This window comes from Antechinus flavipes, chromosome 3 (genome assembly GCF_016432865.1).
Source record: "Antechinus flavipes isolate AdamAnt ecotype Samford, QLD, Australia chromosome 3, AdamAnt_v2, whole genome shotgun sequence".
NCBI classification, from domain to species: Eukaryota; Metazoa; Chordata; class Mammalia; order Dasyuromorphia; family Dasyuridae; genus Antechinus; species Antechinus flavipes.
In genome coordinates this window covers 168856283-168880363 of record NC_067400.1, presented here as the reverse complement: position 1 = coordinate 168880363, position 24081 = coordinate 168856283, and the positions used below count along the sequence as shown (strand labels likewise).

At 34.5% G+C, this 24081-nt stretch overlaps 1 protein-coding gene across 7 annotated transcripts in view; it reads right to left on the bottom strand.

Moving 5' to 3' along the window:
• ARHGEF7 (Rho guanine nucleotide exchange factor 7) overlaps positions 1-24081 on the bottom strand; it is a 333485-nt gene that overhangs the window by 86267 nt on the left and 223137 nt on the right. For all 7 annotated transcript variants that reach the window (XM_051984209.1, XM_051984207.1, XM_051984208.1 and 4 more), the window contains one exon: positions 9679-9801. In XM_051984209.1, coding sequence (XP_051840169.1) covers positions 9679-9801 — 123 coding nt within the window. The remainder of the gene's footprint in view (positions 1-9678; positions 9802-24081) is intronic.

Sequence of the window (24081 nt, the reverse complement as noted above, 5' to 3'; positions counted from 1 at the left end):
TAATCGAGAATTGTCTTCTTATCTGGTGAAACTTTACAAATAATTTTAAATAGGTATTAATTAAAAAGGAATTAAGCCTTCTGTATCACATGAAGATCAAACTTACTGTTTCAAATAGAGACTTCAACTGCCTTAAAACTACTTTGCTATCTCCTATTAGTTTGTTCCTCCAACTATATGACTAAAAGATTTTCTTAAATTTTCAAGGCATTAAAGGATACTTCTACTTTCTAAAGGACTCAATCTCTTATTTCTAAAAGCAAAAAACTGCTTATGACCCCGATCCTAAAAATCTTTTATTACCAATGCTTCTTTTATTTTAAAAACATACAGACAGCATAATTTCATAGACATGGACAGCTGCAATACAAAATCTTGGGAACCATTTTTTGAAATGTCTTTCCAAATAACTGAACACATTATTTCTTTAATAACCTGATAATGTCAATAAAGAAATAAGTAATTTGTAACAACAAATTATCTTTTTCTAAATATTAAAAATCCTACCTTGTGGTATACCTCAAGATAGCCAGCATAGTAACTATTTAGAAGACTGCATTTAAAAACGTTTAACTGGATAAATTCTTAAAAAAAAAAAAAAAAAAAAAAAAAAAAAAAAAAAAACTTTGCGGCATTTTGCTTTTTATATAGATTCAACTTTGGAATGTCATTAGAGTACGCAAAGATCAAGCAAACAAAAATATAAAACAGCTTGAATGAATACAAACAGAATCAATTAGGAGTGAACACCTTCAATTTTCACCTTTGCTCAGTTATATTAACATTAAAGCATGCAACTTTTACAGACTATTCAGAGTTAGCAATAAGTTCAAAATTTAGAAACCCAAAGGGGGATAGTATGTAGTTTTCCTTCAAATGACATGAAGAGATTTTGTTTAGGTCTATCAGAAAAGCTGGAATCAAAACAAAAGAAGCTGGAGTGTTGTTAGGAGAAATGTTAGAGAAACATTTCCTCTCTTAATTCAAGAGAAATCCTTAATTGCTGACTAAAAAGAGAATTAGACCTAAAATTTCCTTCAATATTACAAGCTCCTTATAATTTCTGTAAGGGAGTTTGGGAAGATTATTCATATATCAAACAAAAATGAAATGACCTTTGATCCTCCAAAATTTTTTTTCATTTTCCACAAAGGAAGCAACAGATTACAGTGGAAAAAACAGTGGCAACTGAAAGCCTGTGATCAAATTCTTCGCTTTCATATATATTTACTAGGTGACTGTGAACCTTGTTGTGCTTAGATTTTGTTGTTTGTAAAATAAAAAAACTGGACTAGATGACCTCTGAGGTCCAGATCTGTGGTTTCATAGACAGAAGTATCTCAAGTAAGGTACTCCCCCCTCCACCAACACAGGTTAGCATCTTCTCTATAATTCAGAGACTTATGTTGTGTGGAGTATTTAAAGGCTGGAAAATGTCAGAAAATGGATTTGATTACAAGCCTTCCTGGCTTTGAGGTCAGCGCTCTATACACTATACTAACACTGAAACTTAAAGAACATTACATTTTATTAATGTATATTATGTTAGATAACTGCCTGAAGTGACAATCAAAACTGATACTCTTATTGAGCTATTGAGACTCTCAAGCAACTTACACTCTAATGGGAAAACATTACATGTTTATTACATTACAAGTTTATTACATGTACATTACAAGTACATAAATCTGTATATAAAAAGCTGCATAAATGTGACTACTATTATTGTTGTAGTTAGTTATGGTAATGATGCTTAGAATAATAGTTATAATGTTCTTCCATGCATTTATTTGTTAAAACTAGTACCTTGATTAAATTTCCAAGTAAGGACTTCAAATATATATTAAATAGTTTGAATAAAAATATGTACAAAGATGACATATATGTTATAAAAGTTTCCCTAGCCCTCTTTTCACTGCTATCCACAATCAAAGGCTAAAACAAACAAACTTAGGAAGGCAGTTTGTGATTATGGAATAAGCACTTAATTTGTTCATCTAACGTCAGTGGCTCCTTTTCTAGTAGTAAGTCAGATTATCCTCCTCTAATCCTCAACAACACACTCTTTGGCCTACATTCTTCCTTAAATTGAGTGTTTCCTTCTTAAAATTATACCAAGAATCATGGTCTATCTTTTGTCCCAACACTCTACTACATTCTACCACTTTGTATTAAACTATGTATAAAATATAGGTGTGCATACACATAAATGCACATATCTGTATCTAATTAAATATACAATCTACCATCTTATATTAAACACTCATACATAAAGTTTAATACAAAGTGACAGTGTACATATACGAATATACAAATGTACATACACACAAATTTCCCTCTTTCCATCCCTCCCTCTCCCCCTTCCTCCACTCTCCTCCCTTCCTCTTTATCATATCCATAAATTCCTTAAGAGTTTTTTCCTATTATGTTTAATATATACTTAGGGAACTTGAATTAATGTTTCTGAAACATCTGAACATAGAAATAGTTCATGTGGGAGAAAGCCTAGGATTTTAATGAATTATAAACTGGAGACCCAACTGGAACTGGACAGTTGGGCAATACAGCTCCTCCCTCTTTCTTTTTTATTTCTTTAATAAAAGAAATTCATCTTTCATCTTTGCCTTACCTTCCCTCTGTCCACATAGAGTAACATATCTTTACTAGTGAGTACTCTGCCCAAAGGAACATAAATTTTGATAGCTGAAACTTTCCAAGATATCTTAAGAGTTTATGCTAGATTTCTTCCTTAAAAACATGCCTTAAACCTAAATCATTCTGGCTCTCACTGATTGGCCAATAATAATTCCAGGCCAAGCCCCAGTTGGTCATAATCAGGGCACTAATTAGCTCAGAGTGAAGGTAAATGGCAATTATTTCTGTTTTGGCCAGAAATCCTGAGGATCTTCCCCTCCCGGCGTGAAATTTTTTTCATAACTAGGTAAAAGAGTCTATTTCTCTGTTTTTGTTTTTTCCTTACACAGCTTTAATCACTGATTGGATGTTGCCTAGGTGTCAAAGTGAGACTCTCCACAGACACCATCGCCCTCTCCTCCCTGATATTTTCATCTCAGTAGACTTATTTCTCCTCTTACCTGTTAGGCCATTCTTTCTATTTCTTTTGATACATCTTCATATTAAATACATACATCTTCACATCATGCCTATTAAAAACAGGTGGCAGACATCAAGGTCCTGAGCCCTTTTTTCCCTCTATATTATTTTGCTCAATGATATAAAATCCTAGAGGTTCAATTATCATTACCATTTCTCTGTAGATGACTCTATGCCAATACTGACTAACTTCTTTCTCAGCTCCCAGTTTCAAATTTCTGTCTTTTAGACATCTTGAATAGGATTCCCCAAGACATTTTAAATTTAACATGTGTAAAATTGAATTTTATTTTTTTCCCCAAAACTTTTTCTTCTTCCTAATTTCTCCAGTACTGCCAAGGGTTCCATCCTCCTAGTTGTCTAGCCTCAAAACTTCAATGTCATCATCAATTCTTAAGTCTCTTATGACCCCCATATTTTCATTACATCTTTTGTACACATCTCTTTCTCTATTCTGACACTGCCACCACCCTGGTGCAGGCCCTCATTACTTCATGCTTGGACTCTTAAAGCAGCAATCTACCTGATCTCCCTGCTCAAATCAATCAATCAATCTCTCTCTCTCTCTCTCTCTCTCTCTCTCTCTCTCTCTCTCTCTCTCTCTCTCTCTCTCTCTCTTTCTTTCTCCCTCTCTCTCTCTCTCCCCCTTATCAAACTTATCCACTTATCCAAATTATCCACTTATCAAAATGGATTTTCCTAAAATGTAGCTCTGACCAAAACACCTTCCACTCACACATCAAATTCAATAAATTCCAGTGACTTTCTATTTATAGTCAAGATCAAATACAAAATTTTCTCTTTAGTTTTCAAAGTCCCCCATAACTTGCCTCTTTCCTACCAATTTTCTTAGACCTGACTCCCCTTTATATATTCTGCAATTCAGTGACACTAGTCTCTTAGGTGTTCCACAAATAAAACATTTCATCTCTTGACTTCACCATTTTCAATGTCTCCCTCCCCAGCCCTCATATCCAGAATCTTCTTCCTTCTTCATTTCAGAAAGAGTCCCATCTTCTGCAAAAACCCTTAGTGCTTTAGGGCCTTCTGATATTAGCCTCAATTTATGTGTATACATTTATATGTGTATTCAGATGTATATATAAATATACATATACACATGCAACACAAATTTGTTTCCTCCCTTACTGTGAACTCCTTGAGAGCAGTGACAGAATTTTTCCCTTTCTTTGTACGTCAGAGTTTATCACAGTGACTGGCACATACACGATGTTTAAAAAATGCAAGCTGACTGACTGAATAAAGGAAACAGGGACCCACAAACACTTCTTGAGAAAAGAAGCATCTTGGTTTGATCTGTGTTTTAGAAATGTTTATTTTGCAGATGTGAGATGTAATGTCATCAAAACACACAATACTACAAACTTTTACCCACTACAAGCAAATGGTTTTCTCTCTTCTATTTGGAGACAATGTAGTCATTCCATAAATATACACTATATAAAGATAGTACATTTAAAGAATTAAAATATTTTGTTACCAAATTCAGTATATCAATTCAATAATAAATTCAATAAAATAACATCAAATCCAAGCAGTAACTCAGCAAGCAGATATGAGAAAAGCTATCTTACTAACAAGCGTAGTAAGGCCATCATTCACTTAAAAACCATTCAAAGCACTGGTAATAAGACAAAAGCTCTGAAACTCAGTATGACTGGTTCAGTCAGACAACCTGGGGAATATGGCAAGAAATGGCAACATCTTATCCAATGTATGACAGAGATAGGATTGTTGAGAAGTGAGATCATAAGTTGCTTTGGAACAATGCAATAAATAATAACAACAAAAATTCCCCACTGTTCCACAGCAGGCCTTCATCAGGGAAAAATAAAAAACCTCAAAGACTTCAATTCATAGGCATCAATTAATCAACACAGTATCTTTCCAAGGAATGACCATAAAACTTATTAAGAGACAGAGAGATTTGAGTAATTTGCCTGAAGTCATTAAATGAAGAGCCAAAAATTAAAATCCCTAAATTCTCAGTCAGCTCTCCATTCATCAGAACTCAGTAGAATTTTCAAAACAATGAACCAGAATCTAAGGAAGTAAAAGCTTGATGAAATCTGAAATTAGAAGTGGGATAAAAATCTAGTTCTTGTTCCCAAGTAACCCTGTAAAGTCAAATAATAAGGTACAATCAGTGCCTAATGGAGCATATTCCAAAACTTCATTTCCATGTTACAAGTTTGGAGGTAAGAATGTACTTTTGCCACAGAAATATTCATTACCCTGGATAGTAAGATTATAAGAAGAGTACACAAAATTTTATTTTATGTAGTTTAGAGACTGTGGGATCCAATTCTGGAACCCTATTTATTTTTAGTCTTCCCAAAGGAAATTATTAAAAGTTTACAAAAACATTTCAATTCAATTCAATTGCATGGGTCTGCAGCAAAGTGACCCTTGTATATGACTCAGCTCAATACAGCTTCTAGTTAAATATCTATCATGATGGTTTTAGATGCATATGAAATGCTAGTCTGTACACAGAAAAGGATACCCAGAAACCACTTTGACGTTACCAGTATACTCCATGGATTGCTCTTTGTGGTTTTCAGACACTATTTTCTATCAGCCCAGGTTCCCATCTCTGATCAGTTGCAAATTCAAAAAAGGAACAAGAGTAGCTCACCATGCAAGCTTCTATGATGCAGCCAAGCAATAGTTTTGTTGTACTAGAATACAAACACTATTCTAGAAACCAATTATTATTTACAATTAGATACCATGTAGAAAAGAGGCCACGTTGCCAAAGTAGACAGAATATCAGATCTAAATTCAAATTCCACCACTGAATGAATGATATCCATGCACTGATATATCTATGTACCAAACATGTATGTGCTAAGCAATGGAGATACCACTAAAGTGAGATAGTCTTTATTTTCAAGGAACTTATAATCTTATATGAATTATAAAGGAGCAGTGAACAAGGAAGGCAATTTGGTTTGGGAAGTCAAAGTAAGTGGAGGTACTTGTCAGTAATCTGGCACACTCTTCCAAAAGCAGCATTTTTTATTACTTTGGGGGGAGAGGGGAAAGGAGGTGAGAAGCAAGCTAGAAGGCACATTAACAATCATCAGCTTATGAGCAAGCTAATTTCAAATTAGCCTGGAAAGACTTATGAAGAGAACACTGTACATAGTAATAGTACATCACAAGATTATGTGATGATCAACTGCGATGGACTCGAATCTCTTTAATAATGAGGTGACTTCATGGCAATTTCAATAGACTTGTGAGGGAAAATGTCATCCCAATCCAGAAGGAGAACTATGGAGACTGAATGTGGATTGGAACAAAGTAGTTTCATCTTTTACTGTTTGTTTACTTTTATTTTTTCCCATTTTTGATCTAATTTTGATCTAACAGTCTGACAAATATGTTTAGAAGAATTGCACATGTTTAACCTATGTTGAATTACTTGCTGTCTTGAGGAAAGGGTAGGGATGAGAGAGGAAGAAATATCTGGAACACAAGGTTTTGCAAAGGTGAACAATGAAAACTATCTTTGCATATATTTGGAAAAACGAAAATACTATTTTAAAAAATTATCATCTGAGTGAATGGTTGGAAGTCTGGGGTTAGCAAAACGTAATAGGCTACCTGAATTTCTGCTCACTGATTCACCAATTGGAATAGTATAGCCCAGGCTAATCCTGATATTTATAAGTTGTGTCGACATGGGGAAGTCAACTTCTCTAAGCTTGTGGTAAAACAAGAGAATCAAAAACCAGAAGTTATATATTTATGTTGCAAACTTTCTCAATCAAAGGAATTTCCACTAGAAATCACAGGTCCTGATGTTAAGACATATAAAGTCTTCATTAAAATCTTCCTGATATGTGATACGGAGGTAACTGGATTCTCCAAAACTATCTCAAATGCAGCATAAGCTCTGGAAGCTCCTTACAAACTCCAAAGGTTTTGAGTACAAATCTGATGATGGACTAGTCTTCCAAGGAGTAACCTAGTCTAAATGAAAAAGGCAAAAAAGACCAAAACACTGGTCCCTAAATAATAAATGTTTTGCCCACAACAATTCATGAAACCAAAATACTGATTTTCTTTTGTGGAAATAAAGAACTAGAAATTAAGTGAGTATTCATTTGGGAGACACTGTAGTATATGAGTGTAATGGAATACTATTGTGCAATGGCAAAAGGTATCAATAAAACATACTCAAAACAACAACTTATTAATCAACTATAAAGATCTCAAATGAACTTCAACTTTCATTGGCAATAAGCCCACATCAATGAAATCACAAATCTGTTGAAGCATCAAAATAATACATGAACGCATTATATAAATGATGTTACACAAATATAACATATCATTGTTAATATTACTGCTACTGGTAATGATAATCGCCTATAAGAGTTTCCATAGAAAAATAATGATATTGTCATTGACATTAATCCCAGAAATCATGCATGATCTTTTCCTTTTCTTCCTTATATGATTTTCCTTACTGATTAAATCTGTGATTTCAATTATTATCTCTATGCAGATGCCTCCCAAATCTATATATTCCAGTTCTCCTGAATTCCTGCACTACATATCCAAATGCTCTTTTCCAGCACCTGAATATCTCACTACCCCTTCAATCCCTTCAAACTCTTGATAAAGAGAAAATAATGCATTTTCTCAAACAACTAACATTACTCATGGTGTTTACTGGTTCTAGGATAGCACATCAAAATCAACTTACCTAAAATTTAGCTGAATCACAATGCTGATATTAATGAACCTGAGCACTATCTAGCATTGATTCTAAGAGAAAATTGCTTTCCAAAGTCTGATTGGGAATGTCTGGCACACATTTTTCCCTGTTCCATTTTCTACTCTCTCCTTCAACACCCTGCCAGGGGCCTCAACTGGAAGTAGCCCTTAGCATAGGTCATTACTGTCAGGATATCTCACATTACTTTCAACTAACTTCAAGTCATTACTCCTAACACCCCAAACTCAATCTTTCCAAACCATTCTTTCTTCCCCTTTTCCTGTTCTGGCTAGAAACTGAAACAGCCTCAACCCTGTGAAGGGGGAATTCAGAATGTCCTCTGAATGCCAACCTTTCAACCCATTCACCCCTTTCCAATGACAAGGAGCAGCTTCTCTACTACAGTAGATATCACAAATACCATAAGGACTTTGTAAATAAACCTTTAGGGCCTCCAGGCCTTTCCATTTGTCCTACAGTTGAACTCTCCTACAAATATTATTGAGTAGGAACTATTACAGTTAGTGATTAGTAAATGCTTTTTCATTCATTCATTCAATGACCCAATGACACAAGTCTACCACATTCAAGAGCGAAAGACTTCCTAACCCTAGTCAGCTTTGTAAGGGACTATGGTAGTAAGTGAAGAACTCCAGCCAACTGCACCTGTATTGCATGTTTCTACTTCTTCATTTAGAGGCTTGGTAAAAAATAGTCTTATGATAGGCAAAAAGGACTCTGATAGTTATGGGTCCTGATGAGTGAGGGAAAGGATTACTTCAGAGGTGTTGGAAGATGTTCTTATAGTAATTAAGGGTGAGAATTGTGGAAAGTGATTAACTGTAGCTATTTTTAAGGATATCTCAAAGCACTCTGTTTTGGTGTTGGATCTACCTTCTTGCTACAATATAAATGATGCATTATTCAAACTTTGAAATTTCTAAATACCTAAATACCTAGAATGTGTTCTGTAACACAGGTATTTATAAAATATGAGTTGAAAAAGATAACCAAAAAAACTGTGTATATTTCAGACCAAATAGAATAATTTAAGCATCTTGCTTCCTCACCAAATATAATTACAATTAAATTCCATTATAATGCTAATATGGACATAATGATAAATACTACCTTACAGACTCATGGTATTAGAAATGTGCTAGATATAATCACTATATACATAAGGAAATTATTTGAACCTGGTTTAAAAAAATACAAATTCCCAAACAAAACTATCTAGAGGATGATAATCATCCTGGACATTTAATAGGTTTTTTTAGTTTTTTAAAGATTGCTTTAAATAATAAGAAATTTCTTCTAGTGCATTTATTTGAGAAGCAAAAACCTGGAGAATAGAAAAAGTAAATTAAAGGAAAAAGTAAGAAAATTATCATTTCAGAGATGATTTATGTCAACAGAAAAATAAAATTTGGTAAGTTAAAAGTGAATATATCTTTAAAATTTTGGAAAATGCAAATATTATATAAAATGAGACAGATCTGTAAAAGACAACTCATAGAATGTGGATAAACTTTATAAAAAGTTTTAAGGATAATTTTACCCATTCTATCACATTGCCACTCTTAAATTAACTTAAATAATTACCTTCCCAGACAGCTTATTACTAGCTTTAAATTTAAGTGTGCCATTTATCAAGGCATTCCAAAGAGCAAAGTTCAAAGATAAGTCATTTTAAAAATTTGGTGTTGAGGAAAGGGGGAGGAGGGATTGTTTGTTTTATTTGAGGGCAAAAAGTAGAAGACTAAAGAGCCAAGAGTGTTTAACTGCTTTGAACTCAGAAAACCACATACCTGTGTTCTGTGAGAACATTTACTGCTGATGGGTGATTGGCACAATATGCAAGGTATAAGGTTTTCATTTGTGGAATCAGATTTAGAAAGCAGCCTCCAACTCTCTGTTGAGCTTCAGGCAACCTAGAAATAAGGAACATAGAATAAAATAACCTTAAGTTTCAAAATTAAAAGAGAAGTTGCTTAAGACTAAAAATATAACATTTAGGCAAGGAATTCTCATCTGATCTAACTTATAAATAAATAAATAAAAATACGTATCAAATTGTTATAGGCCAGAACTCTATATTTGAAACAAGGTACAAGGTGCTAAGTGGAATTGATAAGACAATAGTTATCTAGTTTAGCATGGTGATTAATAGTTCTCTAGTTCAGTACATGTACTTAGTACTTACTATAGTTCTACAAGATTGACACCTATTTTACAAAATTCACATCTACAAAGATGTCATTTAAATAGAGCATATAAAGCTGGGACAAACTCAGCCAGATTCATTCACACCATCTCATACCATCATAGTAGCAGGTTCCACTTCTCCACTGAAACCAAGACTCCAGAAGGCCTCCAAGAAAGCTAGTCAAAGCCCCAGGCAAAGAGACAAGACTTTGAAGGGGATAATAAAGGATCTGGACTTTAACACCTGGCTATTTTCGTGGTGATTAATCTACTGAAACAAAGGGTGGTCCAGAGACCTCCAGAAAACCAACCAGAACACCAAATAAATTCTGATTCATATCACTGATTGAATAGAGCAGAAATCTCCAATTGACAAATGGTCAAAGGATATGAACAGACAATTCTCAGATGAAGAAATTGAAACTATTTATAAACATATGAAAATATGCTCCAAGTCATTATTAATCAAAGAAATGCAAATTAAGACAACTCTGAGATATCACTACACACCTGTCAGATTGGCTAGAGTAACAGGGAAAGATAATGTGGAATGTTGGAGGGGATGTGGGAAAACAGGGATACTGATACATTGTTGGTGGAATTGTGAATACATCCAGTCATTCTGGAGAGCAATCTGGAACTATGCTCAAAAAGTTATCAAACTGTGCAGTGTCTCTACTGGGCTTATACCCCAAAGAGATACTAAAGAAGGGAAAGGTACCTGTATGTGCCAAAATGTTTGTGGCAGCCCTGTTTGTAGTGGCTAGAAGCTGGAAAATGAATGGATGCCCATCAACTGGAGAATGGTTGGGTAAATTGTGTTATATGAATGTTATGGAATATTATTGTTCTGTAAGGAATGACCAGCAGGATGAATATAGAGAGGACTGGCGAGACTTACATGACCTGATGCTAAGTGAAACGAACAGAACCAGGAGATTAAAGGTCTTTTGTCAAAGATATCCACTTCCATCAGAATACATGCTCATACAATATCGTTGTTGAATCTTCTCGTTCTGCTCATTTCACTTAACATCAGTTCATGTAAGTCTCTCCACGCCTCTCTGTATTCATCCTGCTGGTCATTTCTTACAGAACAATAATATTCCATAACATTCATATAACACAATTTACCCAACCATTCTCTAATTGATAGGCATCCATTCATTTTTCAGTTTCTACCCACTATGAAAAAGGCTGCCACCAACATTTTAGCACATACAGGTCCCTTTCCCTTCTTTTGTATCTCTTTGGGATATAAGTCCAGTAGAAACACTGCTGGGTCAAAGGGTATGCACAGTTTGATAACTTTTTGGGCATAATTTCAAATTGCTCTCCAGAATGGTTGAATTCGTTCACAATTCTACCAACAATGGGACACCAACAGTGTCCCAGTTTTCCCACATCCCCTCCAACATTCATCATTATTTTTTCCTGTCATCTTAGCCAACCAATCTGACATGTGTATAGTGGTATCTGCATTTTTCTGATCAATAGTGATTTGGAACACCTTTTTATATGGGTAGAAAATAGTTTAAATTTCATCATCTGAAAATTGTCTGCTCATATCCTTTGACTATTTATCAATTGGAGAATGGCTTGGTTTCTTATAAATTAGAGTCAATTCTCTTTTCTCTAGTTCTTCTTTGGTCACAAATTCCTTCCTCCTCCACAAGTCTGAAAGGTAAACTTATCTTATGTTCCTCTATTTATAATCTTGTTTTTTATGCCTAAATCATGGACCCATTTTGATATTATCTTGGTGTACAGTGTTAAGTGTGGGTCCATGCTGAATTTCTGCCATACTAATTTCCAGTTTCCCCAGCAGTTTTTGTCAAATAGTGAATTCTTATCCCCAAAGTTGGGATTTCCATTACATTCTATCATTCCAATCACCACAACCATTCCCCAACTGATGGATATCTCCTCATTTTCCAATACTTTGCCACCACAAAAAGAAGTATAATAAGTATTTTTATACTTATGATTCCTTTTCCTTTTAGATCATTAGAACAAGTAGCAGTATTACTAAGTCAAAGGGTATATCCATTTTACTTCTTATGGATCTTTCTCTGTATTGTTTGGTCATGTATGTACCGCATAAGTAATTTATTCTGTGCTCACCTAATTTATTAAAGATATCACTCTTTATTTTTAATTTACCTTGGTGTGTGGTATATAGTATAAGATGTTGTTCTACATCTAGTTTCTGCCAAATTGCTTTCTAGTTTTCCCATCAATTTTTGTCAATAGTGAGTTCTTGACCCAATCACTGGGGATTTTTAGACTTATCAAATAATGTTACCATGCTAATTTACTTCTGTATATTGTATACCACTCTATTGATCAACCACTCTTATTTCTTATCTAGTACCAAATTGTTTTGATGATTATCATTGCTAATATAGTTTGAGATCCAACATTACTAGATTCTTCCTTTCACAAATTGTTTTCAGTGGCTACTTTAATAATCTTGACTTTTTTTTTTCTTCCATATGAATTTTATTATTTTTTATTTCTGGCTTCCTAAGTAGTTCTTTGCTAGTTTAATTGGCATGGCACTACATAAGTAAATTAATTTAACTAAACTCCTTTAAAAAGATTTTATACTTTATCCTTTGCTCTCTTCAAAATCCTCCATAATTTTTGCTTCTGACCTCATCATTCAAATGCTCATCAAAGATACCAATAAACTCTAAATTGTCAAATCTAATGTTTCCTTCTCTTTGATACTCATCCTCCTTTACTTCCTATTAGCACCTGACACTGAAGATGATTTCCTCCTTTGTTTGGACTCTCTCTTGATTTAACACTTGTCTGTCTGACATCCCTATATTCCTGCTATATATTAGTTTGTCTACAAGGATCTGTCCTAAAGATGCATTTTTCTTCTATAATCTTTCACTTAGAAATCTCATCAGTTTACATGGACTCAAATCATCATCTTTTTGTAGATAAATGCAGCCCTTGCTCTCCATCTGAGCTACAGGCTCACAGTAACAAATGCCACTGGGAAATCTTGACTGGACATCCCAGAGGCATCATAACATGTCCAAAACAGAACTTATCTTAACTTCCATGGCTTTGTTCAAGACACTGTCATTGACTAAAACAAAATAAGTACTTCATAAATGCTTGCTGACTGACTGAAATGACAGCTGATAGCTAAAATTGCACAGAAGTATGGGGTCACTTAAACAAAGGCTTCAGACTTTCATAGTTCCTAAGAGAGTATAATAATAATAATAATAATACATCTGTTGATGATGACCTAATATCAAGAAAAAGTTACATTCAATTAATATTCAGTAAGATAAAGCACAAAGGTACTTAATTTTTTAAAGTTTTCCTTTAAAAGTGATTTTAAAAATTGCCTGATTTATTGACTTTCTTCAAGAAGGAAAAGTTACAAGACTTCACTACTAAAGAGATAAGGTACAATCTAACCTGAAAAAAATTTATTCTTATAAAACATCTGATTTCTCATATTATGGTACTTGTTATTAGATCTCAAAGCTGATAGGAACTCTTCTTCCTCTCCCCATCACAAAGAAACCAAGATTTCTCAAATTCTGGCATCACGAATCAAAGATTACTTTTCCATCTTAACATAAAGTTTATTTACTAACTCATGTTTGCTATTAAGCAAGGGATTTTTTATTTCAAAATGTTGAATAGGGTTATAATATAAAAGATTTTAAAATGCTTTTGTTCAATATTTTTAGATCTACAGAAAAAAACAAGTCTAATTATTCTGGTAAAGTCTAACTGAAACAATGAATATTTAAGTGGCAAAATTGATTATCCCTTTTAATAGTTTATCTAAAATGAAAAGATGTTTGATTAATTTTTTGACCACTAAACTAAACAGTAGGTCAGAAAAGCAAATTTATTCTATTTCAAACTAGTTCCTTAAGATACAAAGAATCACAAACTCCATAAAAATATTCAGTACAATTCAAATTTGACAAATATGTTCTTTTTATCAATAATAATTGACATTATTACTTCCTAGAGCCAAGATGACAGAGTAAGTAGTGAATCACTGTGCTTTCTCAGGTTCATCACCACAACCATAAAATAGTGACCCAAGACAGATCCTAGAACAAGAGAACCAGCTAGGAGATGGGGTGAAATAATCTTTTTTATTTTATTTTTTGAAACAATCTTTAAGCTTAGGAAACTTGGAAGATTAGCAGAAGGGGTCTGTATCAGTTAGCTAAAGAGGGGGTAGAGGGAAGGTGCACGCTACAGGACAGTAAGCCTATAAACAAGCTGGCAGCAAGCCTAACTCAGAAAACCAGCAAGAGATCCTGAGGCCTAGTGTAATGGAACAGACAAACATGAACATCAGGGCCTCTCATATGTCTTAGCATAGTCAGGGTAGCTAGTAAACACAAGCTCTGAGAATCACCATTTACTTTGGTGTAGATTTGGGAAAATAAGCATCCTCCAACACCCAAACCTTGACCTGTTTCAGCATAGCTCTGGGCAACTGGAGGACCTGAAATTCAAATCTGGCCTCAATCATTTAATACTTCCTACCTGTGACCCTAGGAAAGTCACTTAATCCCAAGTGCCTCCACAAAAACAAAACAAAACAAAATAAAAACCAACATCAAAAATTATTTTACATATTAGAACTGGGCAAGTGAAAACTAAGAATTCTACGAGACATGAAGAATCAATCAACAAATTCAAAAGAATGAAAAAATAGAGGAAAATGTAAAATATCTCAATGGAAAAACAACTGACCCAGAAAAGAGATCCAAGAGACAATATTAGAATCATTGAACTACCTGAAAACATAATAAAAAGGAGAAGCTGGACAGCATTTTTCAAGAAATTATCAAGGAAGACTGCCCTGATATCCTGGAACCAGATGGCAAAAAAGGGATTCAAAGAATCCACTGATCATCTCAGGGGAAATCCAAAATAAAATTCCAAGGAGCAACTTAGACAAATTTTAGAACTAATAAGTCAAGGGAAAAAATGTGGCCAGAAAGAAACAATTTAAATGCCAGTTACAATCAGGATTACACATGAATTGACAGCTGCAACATTAAAGAAATGGAGATCATGGAATATGATATCATATCTGGCATATGCCAGAAGGCAAAGGAGCTAAGGCTATAACCAAGAATCACTTAGCCAGCATAATTAAATATCAAACATCATGGGGGGAAATGGTCATTCAATGAAATACAAGGATTTCAAGCTTTTATAAGAATAAGACCAGAATGAAACAAAAAATTAGAACTTCCTCTATCAGAACTTATCCATTTACCCATGTTTAAAATTTCTGACTCTTCCTTCTTCCTCACATTTCATTTGGTTACTAAATCTTATATATTTCTCTCTTCCATCTCTTATCTTACACTATTACAACTCCAGTACAAATTCTTGTTACCAACCTTCTAGACTAAAAAAGCTTCTTAATAGGCTTTTTTTTCCCTCCAACTCATTCATCAAACAACTGCTGGACTAATCGCCTTAATCTGTAGATCCATGGCATTCCTCTGCTCAAAAAACTTTCATTCTTTTGTTTTCTAAATAAAGTTTAAATTCCACTGCCTGGCACTATCCCAAATGGAACCATACTGCCTTTCTGCTAAATATGTCTCTTGACTCAATTGAAAATCCAGTAGTTGTAGGACTATTTAGTTTTGCTCAGACTACTCAACATACTTAAAATATCCTCCTTTCCCACTGTTAAATACATGTCACCTTTTCCTGGGCTATAATGACCTTTCTTCAGATTTCACACAGCACTCTATTAGCATTTCTGTAATGTACTTATAATGCATCCTCATTATTTCTATATGCACACTAGCTCTATCTCCAGCTAGATACTGTCATGAAAGCAGGGGATTGTGTCTGACCTACAATCTGTATTTCTCTTCCCTAGGCCAAGTGTTCAGTTTAGATCAAAAATCAGTAAGTACATAATACACAGACTTGGTGCAGTGAAGAGGTCAGGAGTGTGCATTACTTTTTGGCTGCATAACCTTGAGCAAGTCACCTAATCTATTGGCTTTATTTTTTTTTAACAGTAAAATGGAAATAATAATAATAATAATAATAGCATCTACCTCCCAGGGTTGTCATGAGAATAAAATGTGATGTTTTTTGTGTAGTGCTTAATACCTATTACCCAATAAAGGCTAGATAGGTATATTTATTATTGTTATTTTCCATAGGGCAAAATGAAGTAGTAAAGTGAAATTAATCTCAAAATTATACTTTATTAAGAATACTGTGGTTATGTCAATGGTATATGATCTGAATTATAGATGAGGAAAATTAAAGGCAGAGAGCCCTTTTGAGGACCTGATGAATTCCATGATGTCTTTTTGTTGGAGTTCAAATGTTGGAGTTCTTGTTCTTCTCAAAACACAGCCGGTTTAGCTTAGAGCCCTCCGGATGTCTCCAAATCCAAAGGTTCTGTCCTTCAGCCTCTGCCTCTGCTTTCTTCAGCCTCCAACCAACACAGAGATGGAATGAATCTCTTGTCTCCTTCACTTGGGGCTCGGCTAGCTTTCTGGTGAGTCTTTCAGACCAGCTTGGTCTCAGTGGGGGGCGTGCAGGAGCCCAGCCACCAACTCCTCTCCAATGCAGCTGAACTCTCTTCTGCGACCAGCCAACCAAGTGGAAAATATATTCTCTCTTGCCTTGCCTCGGAGAGAGGGCTTCTGGCGTAACTCCGCTGAAATCTGACCAAGAGCCTCTGTCTGTTTCTTTTATCCAAGAGGGAGGAATTGTGGGATACGAGAGAGAGGGATTATAGGTTTTCTCCCATAGTGCTCTCTGGCCCAAAGAGCTTCAAGGGAGGTGTGAACTCACAAAGGTACAAAGTTTACTTTGTGAAGCTGGCATACTTGTGAACTCCAATGAGTAAAGGTGCAAACACAAGCATTGTACTAATTAGTTCTACTTAGTACTTGTTTTAGGTTCTGCCCAAAACATCTTCTTGTAAGATTAGATCAACTCTAATTAGTTAGCAGTTTGTAAGGATTCCAACATCTTTTAGCTTCAAAATCCTATTCCAAGTTTTATATGTTGATCCTGAAATGCAAACAGAATCCAGGTGGAGATGTCTAATAAACAGCTAGATGATATTTGGCATACATCCAAAATAGTATGACAGCTTCTTTCATGCATAGTTTTTACTACTCATCTACTATTGCATTATGATGATTACTGATTATTTAACACAATGAATACAACAACAACTTTTTATAGTCTCAAAAGTCTAGTGTTGGAGTAGAATCTTCCCAAAGATGGCCGAACTTAAGTTTAATAAAATCTGTCTTATAATAACTATAAAATCTTAGAATATCTATTATTTGTTCCAAGTAGAAACATTGACATGCATTAATTTTTCTCTTTTTCCTCTTTTCTTCTGTATCAACTCCTTCTCCTTCCTTGCTTCTTTTCTTCTCTCCCTATCTTGAGCAGTCTTGGAGTGCTGACCCTAAAGTTTTTTAATTAAAGATTTTTAATTCATAAAACATACGCATGAGTAATTTTTCAACAATGACCCTTGTAAAACTTTCATCTCCAAATTTTTCTCTCCTTCCCTCCCTCCCCCAGATGGCAGATAGTCAAATACATGTTAAATATGTTAAAATATGTTAAAAATCCAATGTATGTATACATATTTATACATTACCTTGCTGCACAAGAAAAATTGGATCTAGAAAGAAAAAAAACCTGAGAAGGAAACAAAATGCAAGCAAATATCAACAGAAAGCATGAAAATGCTATGTTGTGTTCCATACTCCATTCCCATAGTCCTTTCTCTGGATATAGATGGCTCTCTTCATCATTGAACAATAAGATTTGGTTTGAATCATCTCACTGTTTAAGAGAGCCATGTCAAAACTGATCATTGTATAATCTTGTTGTTGTCATATATAATGATTTCCCGGTTCTGCTCATTTCACTTAATATGAGTTCATGTAAGTCTCTCCAGGACTTTCTGAAATCATCCTGCTGGTCGTTTCTTACAGAACAATAGTATACCATAGCATTCATATACCATAATTTATTCAGCCATTCTCCAGTTGATGGGCATCCATTCAGTTTCCATTTTCTTGCCACTACAAAAAGGGCTGCCACAAACATTTTTGCCCATGTGGGTCCCTTTCCCTCCTGTAAGATCTCTTTGGGATATAAGCCTAGTAGAAACACTGCTGGGTCAAAGGGTATGCACACCTTTTTGAGAATAGTTCTAAACTTCTCTTCAGAATGGTTGGGTCCATTCACAGTTTCATCAATAATGTATCAGTGTTCCACTTTTCCCACATCTCCTCCAACATTATTATCAATTTCCTATCATCTTAGCCAATCTGACAGGTGTGTAGTGGTATCTCAGAGTTGTCTTAACTTGCATTTCTCTGATCAATAGTGATTTGGAGCATCTTTTCATGTGACTACAAATACTTTTAATTTCTTCATGTGAAAATTGTGTGTCATATCCTTTGACCATTTATCAATTAGAGAATGGCTTGAATTCTTATAAATTTGAGTTAATTCTCTATATATTTTAGAAATGAGGCCTTTATCAGAACCTTTGAATATAAAAATGTTTTCACTGAACCTAAATTCAATACTGATCAGCATGGGAGCTTTAATCTGTTCCATTTTTCCAATCTGAGCCTTTTAGTCCCACCTTCAACAGTCTAGTGGCAGCTAAGTGGCACAGTGAATAGAGTTCTGGTTTTGAAATCAGGAAGATTCATCTTCTGAAATACAAATCTGATCTCAGAAACTTACTGTGTTACCTTGAGCAAGTCACTTCACCTTATCTGTCATAGTTTTCTCATCTATAAAATGAGCTCGAAAAGGAAATGACAAACCACTCCAGCATCTTGGTCAAAAAAACCCACAAAATCCTCAAGAATCAGACATGATTAAAATCATGCAACAAGAACAACATCAATAATATGGCCAATCTAGGCCATGAATAGGTAAGCCCTGAAGCTCCCCATACTTTGGTCAAATAATATAGATAACTAAACAGCTTTAGACTTATTGCATCTCAGAACTGTTGATCTTAAGAAATCCACCAGCTTCAGCATTCCTCAGTGACTAAAGAAGTGTGCCAACATGCCTAGCTGCCAAACTCTTAATTCCAGAATCTTTTTATGTCCTTTGTGGAGACTTATGTCTTACTGTCAAGGAAAAAACTTCTGAATATGAAATAATCAATACCAAAATTCATCTAATCCATTTAAATATGGATTTGGACAGAAGCAAGAATTGGACATGATTTAATTGGCATAAGGAACTCTACTCCCAAAATAGTTCAGCATGTTCACTCATACTTGTAATCTTACAGAGTCTGAATAAACTGAATAAAACTGACCCCAACATTATCATGCTTCTATATGAGATAATAAATGATGATTAATAAATAATTTAATCTATAAAACAGCAGTTATCAAAACCATTTGGTACTGGCTAACAAATAGAGTGATGGATCAGTAGAATAGTTTAGAGACAAGTGACACAATAATCAAGGCCTATATATAGTAAACTACTACTTGATAAATCCCCAAACTCCAGCTTCTGGGATAAGAACTCACTATGTGAACAAAATTGCAGGGAAACTGGAAAATAATGTCAGAAACTCAGCATAGACCTACACCTCACATCCCACACTAAAATAATATCACAATGAATACATGATTTGAGCATAAAGGATGATACCATAAACAAATTAGGAGAGCAAGGGATAACTTACCTATCAGATCTTTGGCGAAGGGAAGAATTTATGGACAAAGAAGAAGTAAAGAACATTATGAAAGGTAAAAATGGATGACTTTGATTATATTAAATTTAAAAAAATTCTGCACAAACAAAACCAAAAGAAACAAGATATGGTGTTTTTCTTCTTTAAAATATAATGGTTCTCTCTGGGAGAAGGTTTCTTGGGGAGATTTTCTGGAGGCTGCCTTAGTTTCAGTTAAAAGTAATAATCACCCAAATGCTGCCAGGTGTTAAAAGTTCAGATCTTTTATTGCTTCCTCCAAAATAGCCCAATTAGTTTTCTTAGAGGCCTCTCTCTCTCTCTCCTTGGTTCTAAGCGCTCTTGCAGCTTTGTCCTTTGCTTCTGCTTCTGCTTTCTCCAGCCTCTAGCCAGTACAAAGGTGAATCTGTTTTGCCTCAGAGAAAGAGCTTCTGGCTCTCAATCTCCCAGAGTGCTCCTCTCCAAACCCTGGCAATGATCCAAAGTAACTAAGTTGAAGCTCTAAGAGCTTCAAATATATGATATCCCAAAGGTTGACTCCTCCCAAGGGAGGGATTAAGGGACCTGAAATCTCCCAAACGTGTGAACTCCAATGAGTACTTAAATGCTTCTTGCTTATATGAGCTCTCTAAACGTGTGAACACAAGCACTGTATCAATTCCATTGAGTTAACACAAGGATTCTAACATCTCCCTTGAGTTATCATCTTGTTTCAAGTTGAGTTAACATTAGGATTCCAACAACAAGATTAAAAATACAAAAGTGGGAAAAAATCTTTACAGCCAGTGTTTCTGATAAAGGTCTCATTTCTAAAATATATAAAGAACTGTGTTAAATTTATAAGAATACAAATCTTTCCCCAATTGATGATGATGAAATAAAAGCCATCTATAGTCATATGAAAAAAGTGCTCTAAATCTATTTGAAAAGAGAAATGCAAATTAAAACAACTCTGAAGTACTACCTCACACCTCTCAGATTGGACGGCATGTGGGAAAACAGGAACACTAATGCATTGTTGGTAGAGTTGTGAAAAAAACCAACCATTCTGGAAAGAAATTTAGAACTATGCCCAAAAAGCTATCAAACTGTGCCCAACAGTGTCATTACTGGGTCTGTATCCCAAGGAAATCATAAAGGTAAGAAAAGGAGCCACATCTGCAAAAATATTTGTAACAGCTCTTTCTGTGGTAGCAAAAAAATGGAAAATGAACAGATGCCCCATTAAGTGAGGAATGGCTGGACAAGTTATGGTATATGAAGATAATGGAATATCTGATCTATTAAAAATGATGAACAAACTGATTTTAGAAAGACCTGGAAAGATTTACACAAACTGATGTTGAGGGAAACAAGCAGAACCTGGAATACATTATACACAGTAACAGCAAGAATGTATAATGATCAACTATGAAAGACTTACTTTTTCTAAGTAGTTCAGTGATCCTATAAACTTTGGACAGAAAACGCTATCTGCATCCAGAAAAAGAGACTGAATGTAAATCAGCACATGCTATGTTCACTACTTTATGGGTTTTTTTTTTTTCTCTCTCCCATGGTTTTCTGTTGGAATCTTTACAAACTGCTAACTCATTAGAGTTGATAGATTATTGATCTGATCTTACAAGAAGATGTTTTGGGCCAGAACCCGAAACAAGGTACTAGGTAGAACTAATTGATACAATGCTTGTGTTCACACCTTTACTCATTGGAATTCACAAGTACGGGAGTTCACAAAGTTAACTGTGTAACTTTGTGAATTCACACCTCCCTTGAAGCTCTTAGGGCCAGAGAGAACTATGGGAGAAAACCCATAATTCCTCTCTCTCGTATAAAAGAAACAGACAGAGGCTCTCGGACAGAATTCAGCGGAATTACGTCAGAAGCCCTCTTTACGAGGCAAGAGAGATCTATTCCAGAATATTTTCCACTTGGCTGGCTGGTAGCGGAAGAAGAGTTTTGAGAGGAAGAAAGTACGAGTTGAGAGTTCAGTGAAGCTTGAGAAGGCTCTCTGTGGTGGCTGGGCTCCTGCACTTCCCCGAACGAGACCAAGCTTGTCTGAAAGACTCGCCAGAAAGCTAGCCGAGCCCCAAGTGAAGGAGACAAGAGATTTATTCCATCTTTGTGCTGGCTGGAGGCTGAAGAAAGCAGAGACAGAGGCTGAAGGACAAAACCTTTGGATTTGGAGACATTTGGAGCGAGCACTTGGGACCAAGCAGAAAGATAGGCCTCTAAGCTAACCAGGCTATATTAGAGACAATAAAAGATCTGAACTTTTATTACCTGACTGCATTTAGGGTAATTATTGATCCAAACTGATACTAAAGCTGCCTCCAAGAAAACCTCCCCAAGAAACCTACCTTTTCCCCCAGAGAGAACTATTCTACATATTTTAAAAGAAGAAGATAACAATAGTTTTCCCCTTTTGTTCTGATTTTTTCACCCAACATGATTCATAAAATAATATGTATTAAAAATAAATAAATTCAATAAATAAATAAATGATTTAATCAACAGGACTTTATTAAGCACATGTCAGGTACTGTGGATATAAGTACAAAATTTAATACAACCATACCTCGTTTTAACTATGCTTCATTTTATTGTACTACTATTATTACTATTACATCAAGGATTTGAATTTAAGCCTTATGATGGTTCATGGTTCAATGGTTTTTTCCCCATTATTCTTTCTGTACCATCCTATCTTTCTACAAAGACTATATCCCAAACAGTCTTAATACAGACCCTCAATTTTTTTCTTACATCAGACATACAACCAAAATTAAGATTATCTTTTCTACCTACAGTAGCTACAAGTAATTCCCTCAAATATGAAAACTTCTTCCCTTAATACTGTGGCAAATATATTTGCCATTATGCTGAACATGTTTTAAATTCATAAATTCAGTACCTGTATTATGCCTTTGATTATAAACTCCTTAGACAATAGGAAACATTTCTATTTAATTTTCTTTATAAGATACTTAGAACTTATTCAAAGAATAAATTCACCATACAAAGAAACTCTTAGAAGATGACTATTATATATTACATTAGTTACCAAAATGAAAATAAAAGTCCAACAAAAATTTCAGGTCCAACAATATGCCTATGATTTAATAAAGGTAATTAAGACCTTGATAAAATCATCTGGTACACAGAATATACAATGTAATTAATAAAGAATATGATTAACAACATAAGTGAATAACCCTAAATGATTCTTTTTTTTTTTTGCCTTTTTTCCTTCAGAAGATCATTTTATTTAATCAATAATCAATAGATTCACTTAACTTTTTTGGAATTTGATGTACATAGGTTTAATATTGATATTGTTTCATTATCTATGGTACCTCTTTGGCAAGGATGTACTTTCCTTCCTTATATCATTTAATTGGTAAAAGAGATTGTGATGGAGCTGTTAGATAGGCAAGAACTCAATAGGTACAATTAGGAGGCTGTTAACATTAATGTCATTGAAAAGTAATGAAAGCCTGAACCAAGAGAAAAGGTTGGTAGGAAAGAGATGATGGAGGTAGTAATGGCAACATTTCATATTTGTTTGGATATTTCTTTCAGAAAGTAAAGTATCAAGGATAATGTCAAGTTACACACATGAAAAATCAGGAAAAAACTTCTTTAGAAAGTGGGAAGCTTCTAAGAATAAAGAGTTCAAGAAGAATAAATATAAGTTTAGTTTCACCACATTGAGTTTAAGTTGTATACCTTGAGTATGATATGTTCAAAAGGTAATTGGTATTACATAACTAATGCTTGGAATGCTCTGAATATATGAATCTGGAAGTACTCTACAGGGAGAAAATAGTTTAATACACAGTAGCTGATGTGGTTACCCAGAGAGACTAAGACATCACTCTGGGGAACACCCACAATTGAGATCATTAAGGAATGAAATATACAGAATAAACATTAATAGATGACTCAATGTGGATGTATATGATCTATTTGTATCTGATAGATGGCAGTAAATTCTCAAGCCTTAGAATCTTACTAGTAACTTTGGACAAGTGTCTAAGGGACTGATAACTGGGGCTTAAAATGAGGAAGCAGAACAAGATCATCTCTGCTTATCAGGAAGCATTTTAGCTGTGATCTAGCAATTGTTTTAAAAGTACCTTTCCATTTCTAAATCTTATGATCTTATTATTGTCAGTCAATTAGCATTTATTAAATGCCTATTATGGCACCTTGTTAAGCCCTGGAGATACAAAGAAAACAAAAACAAATA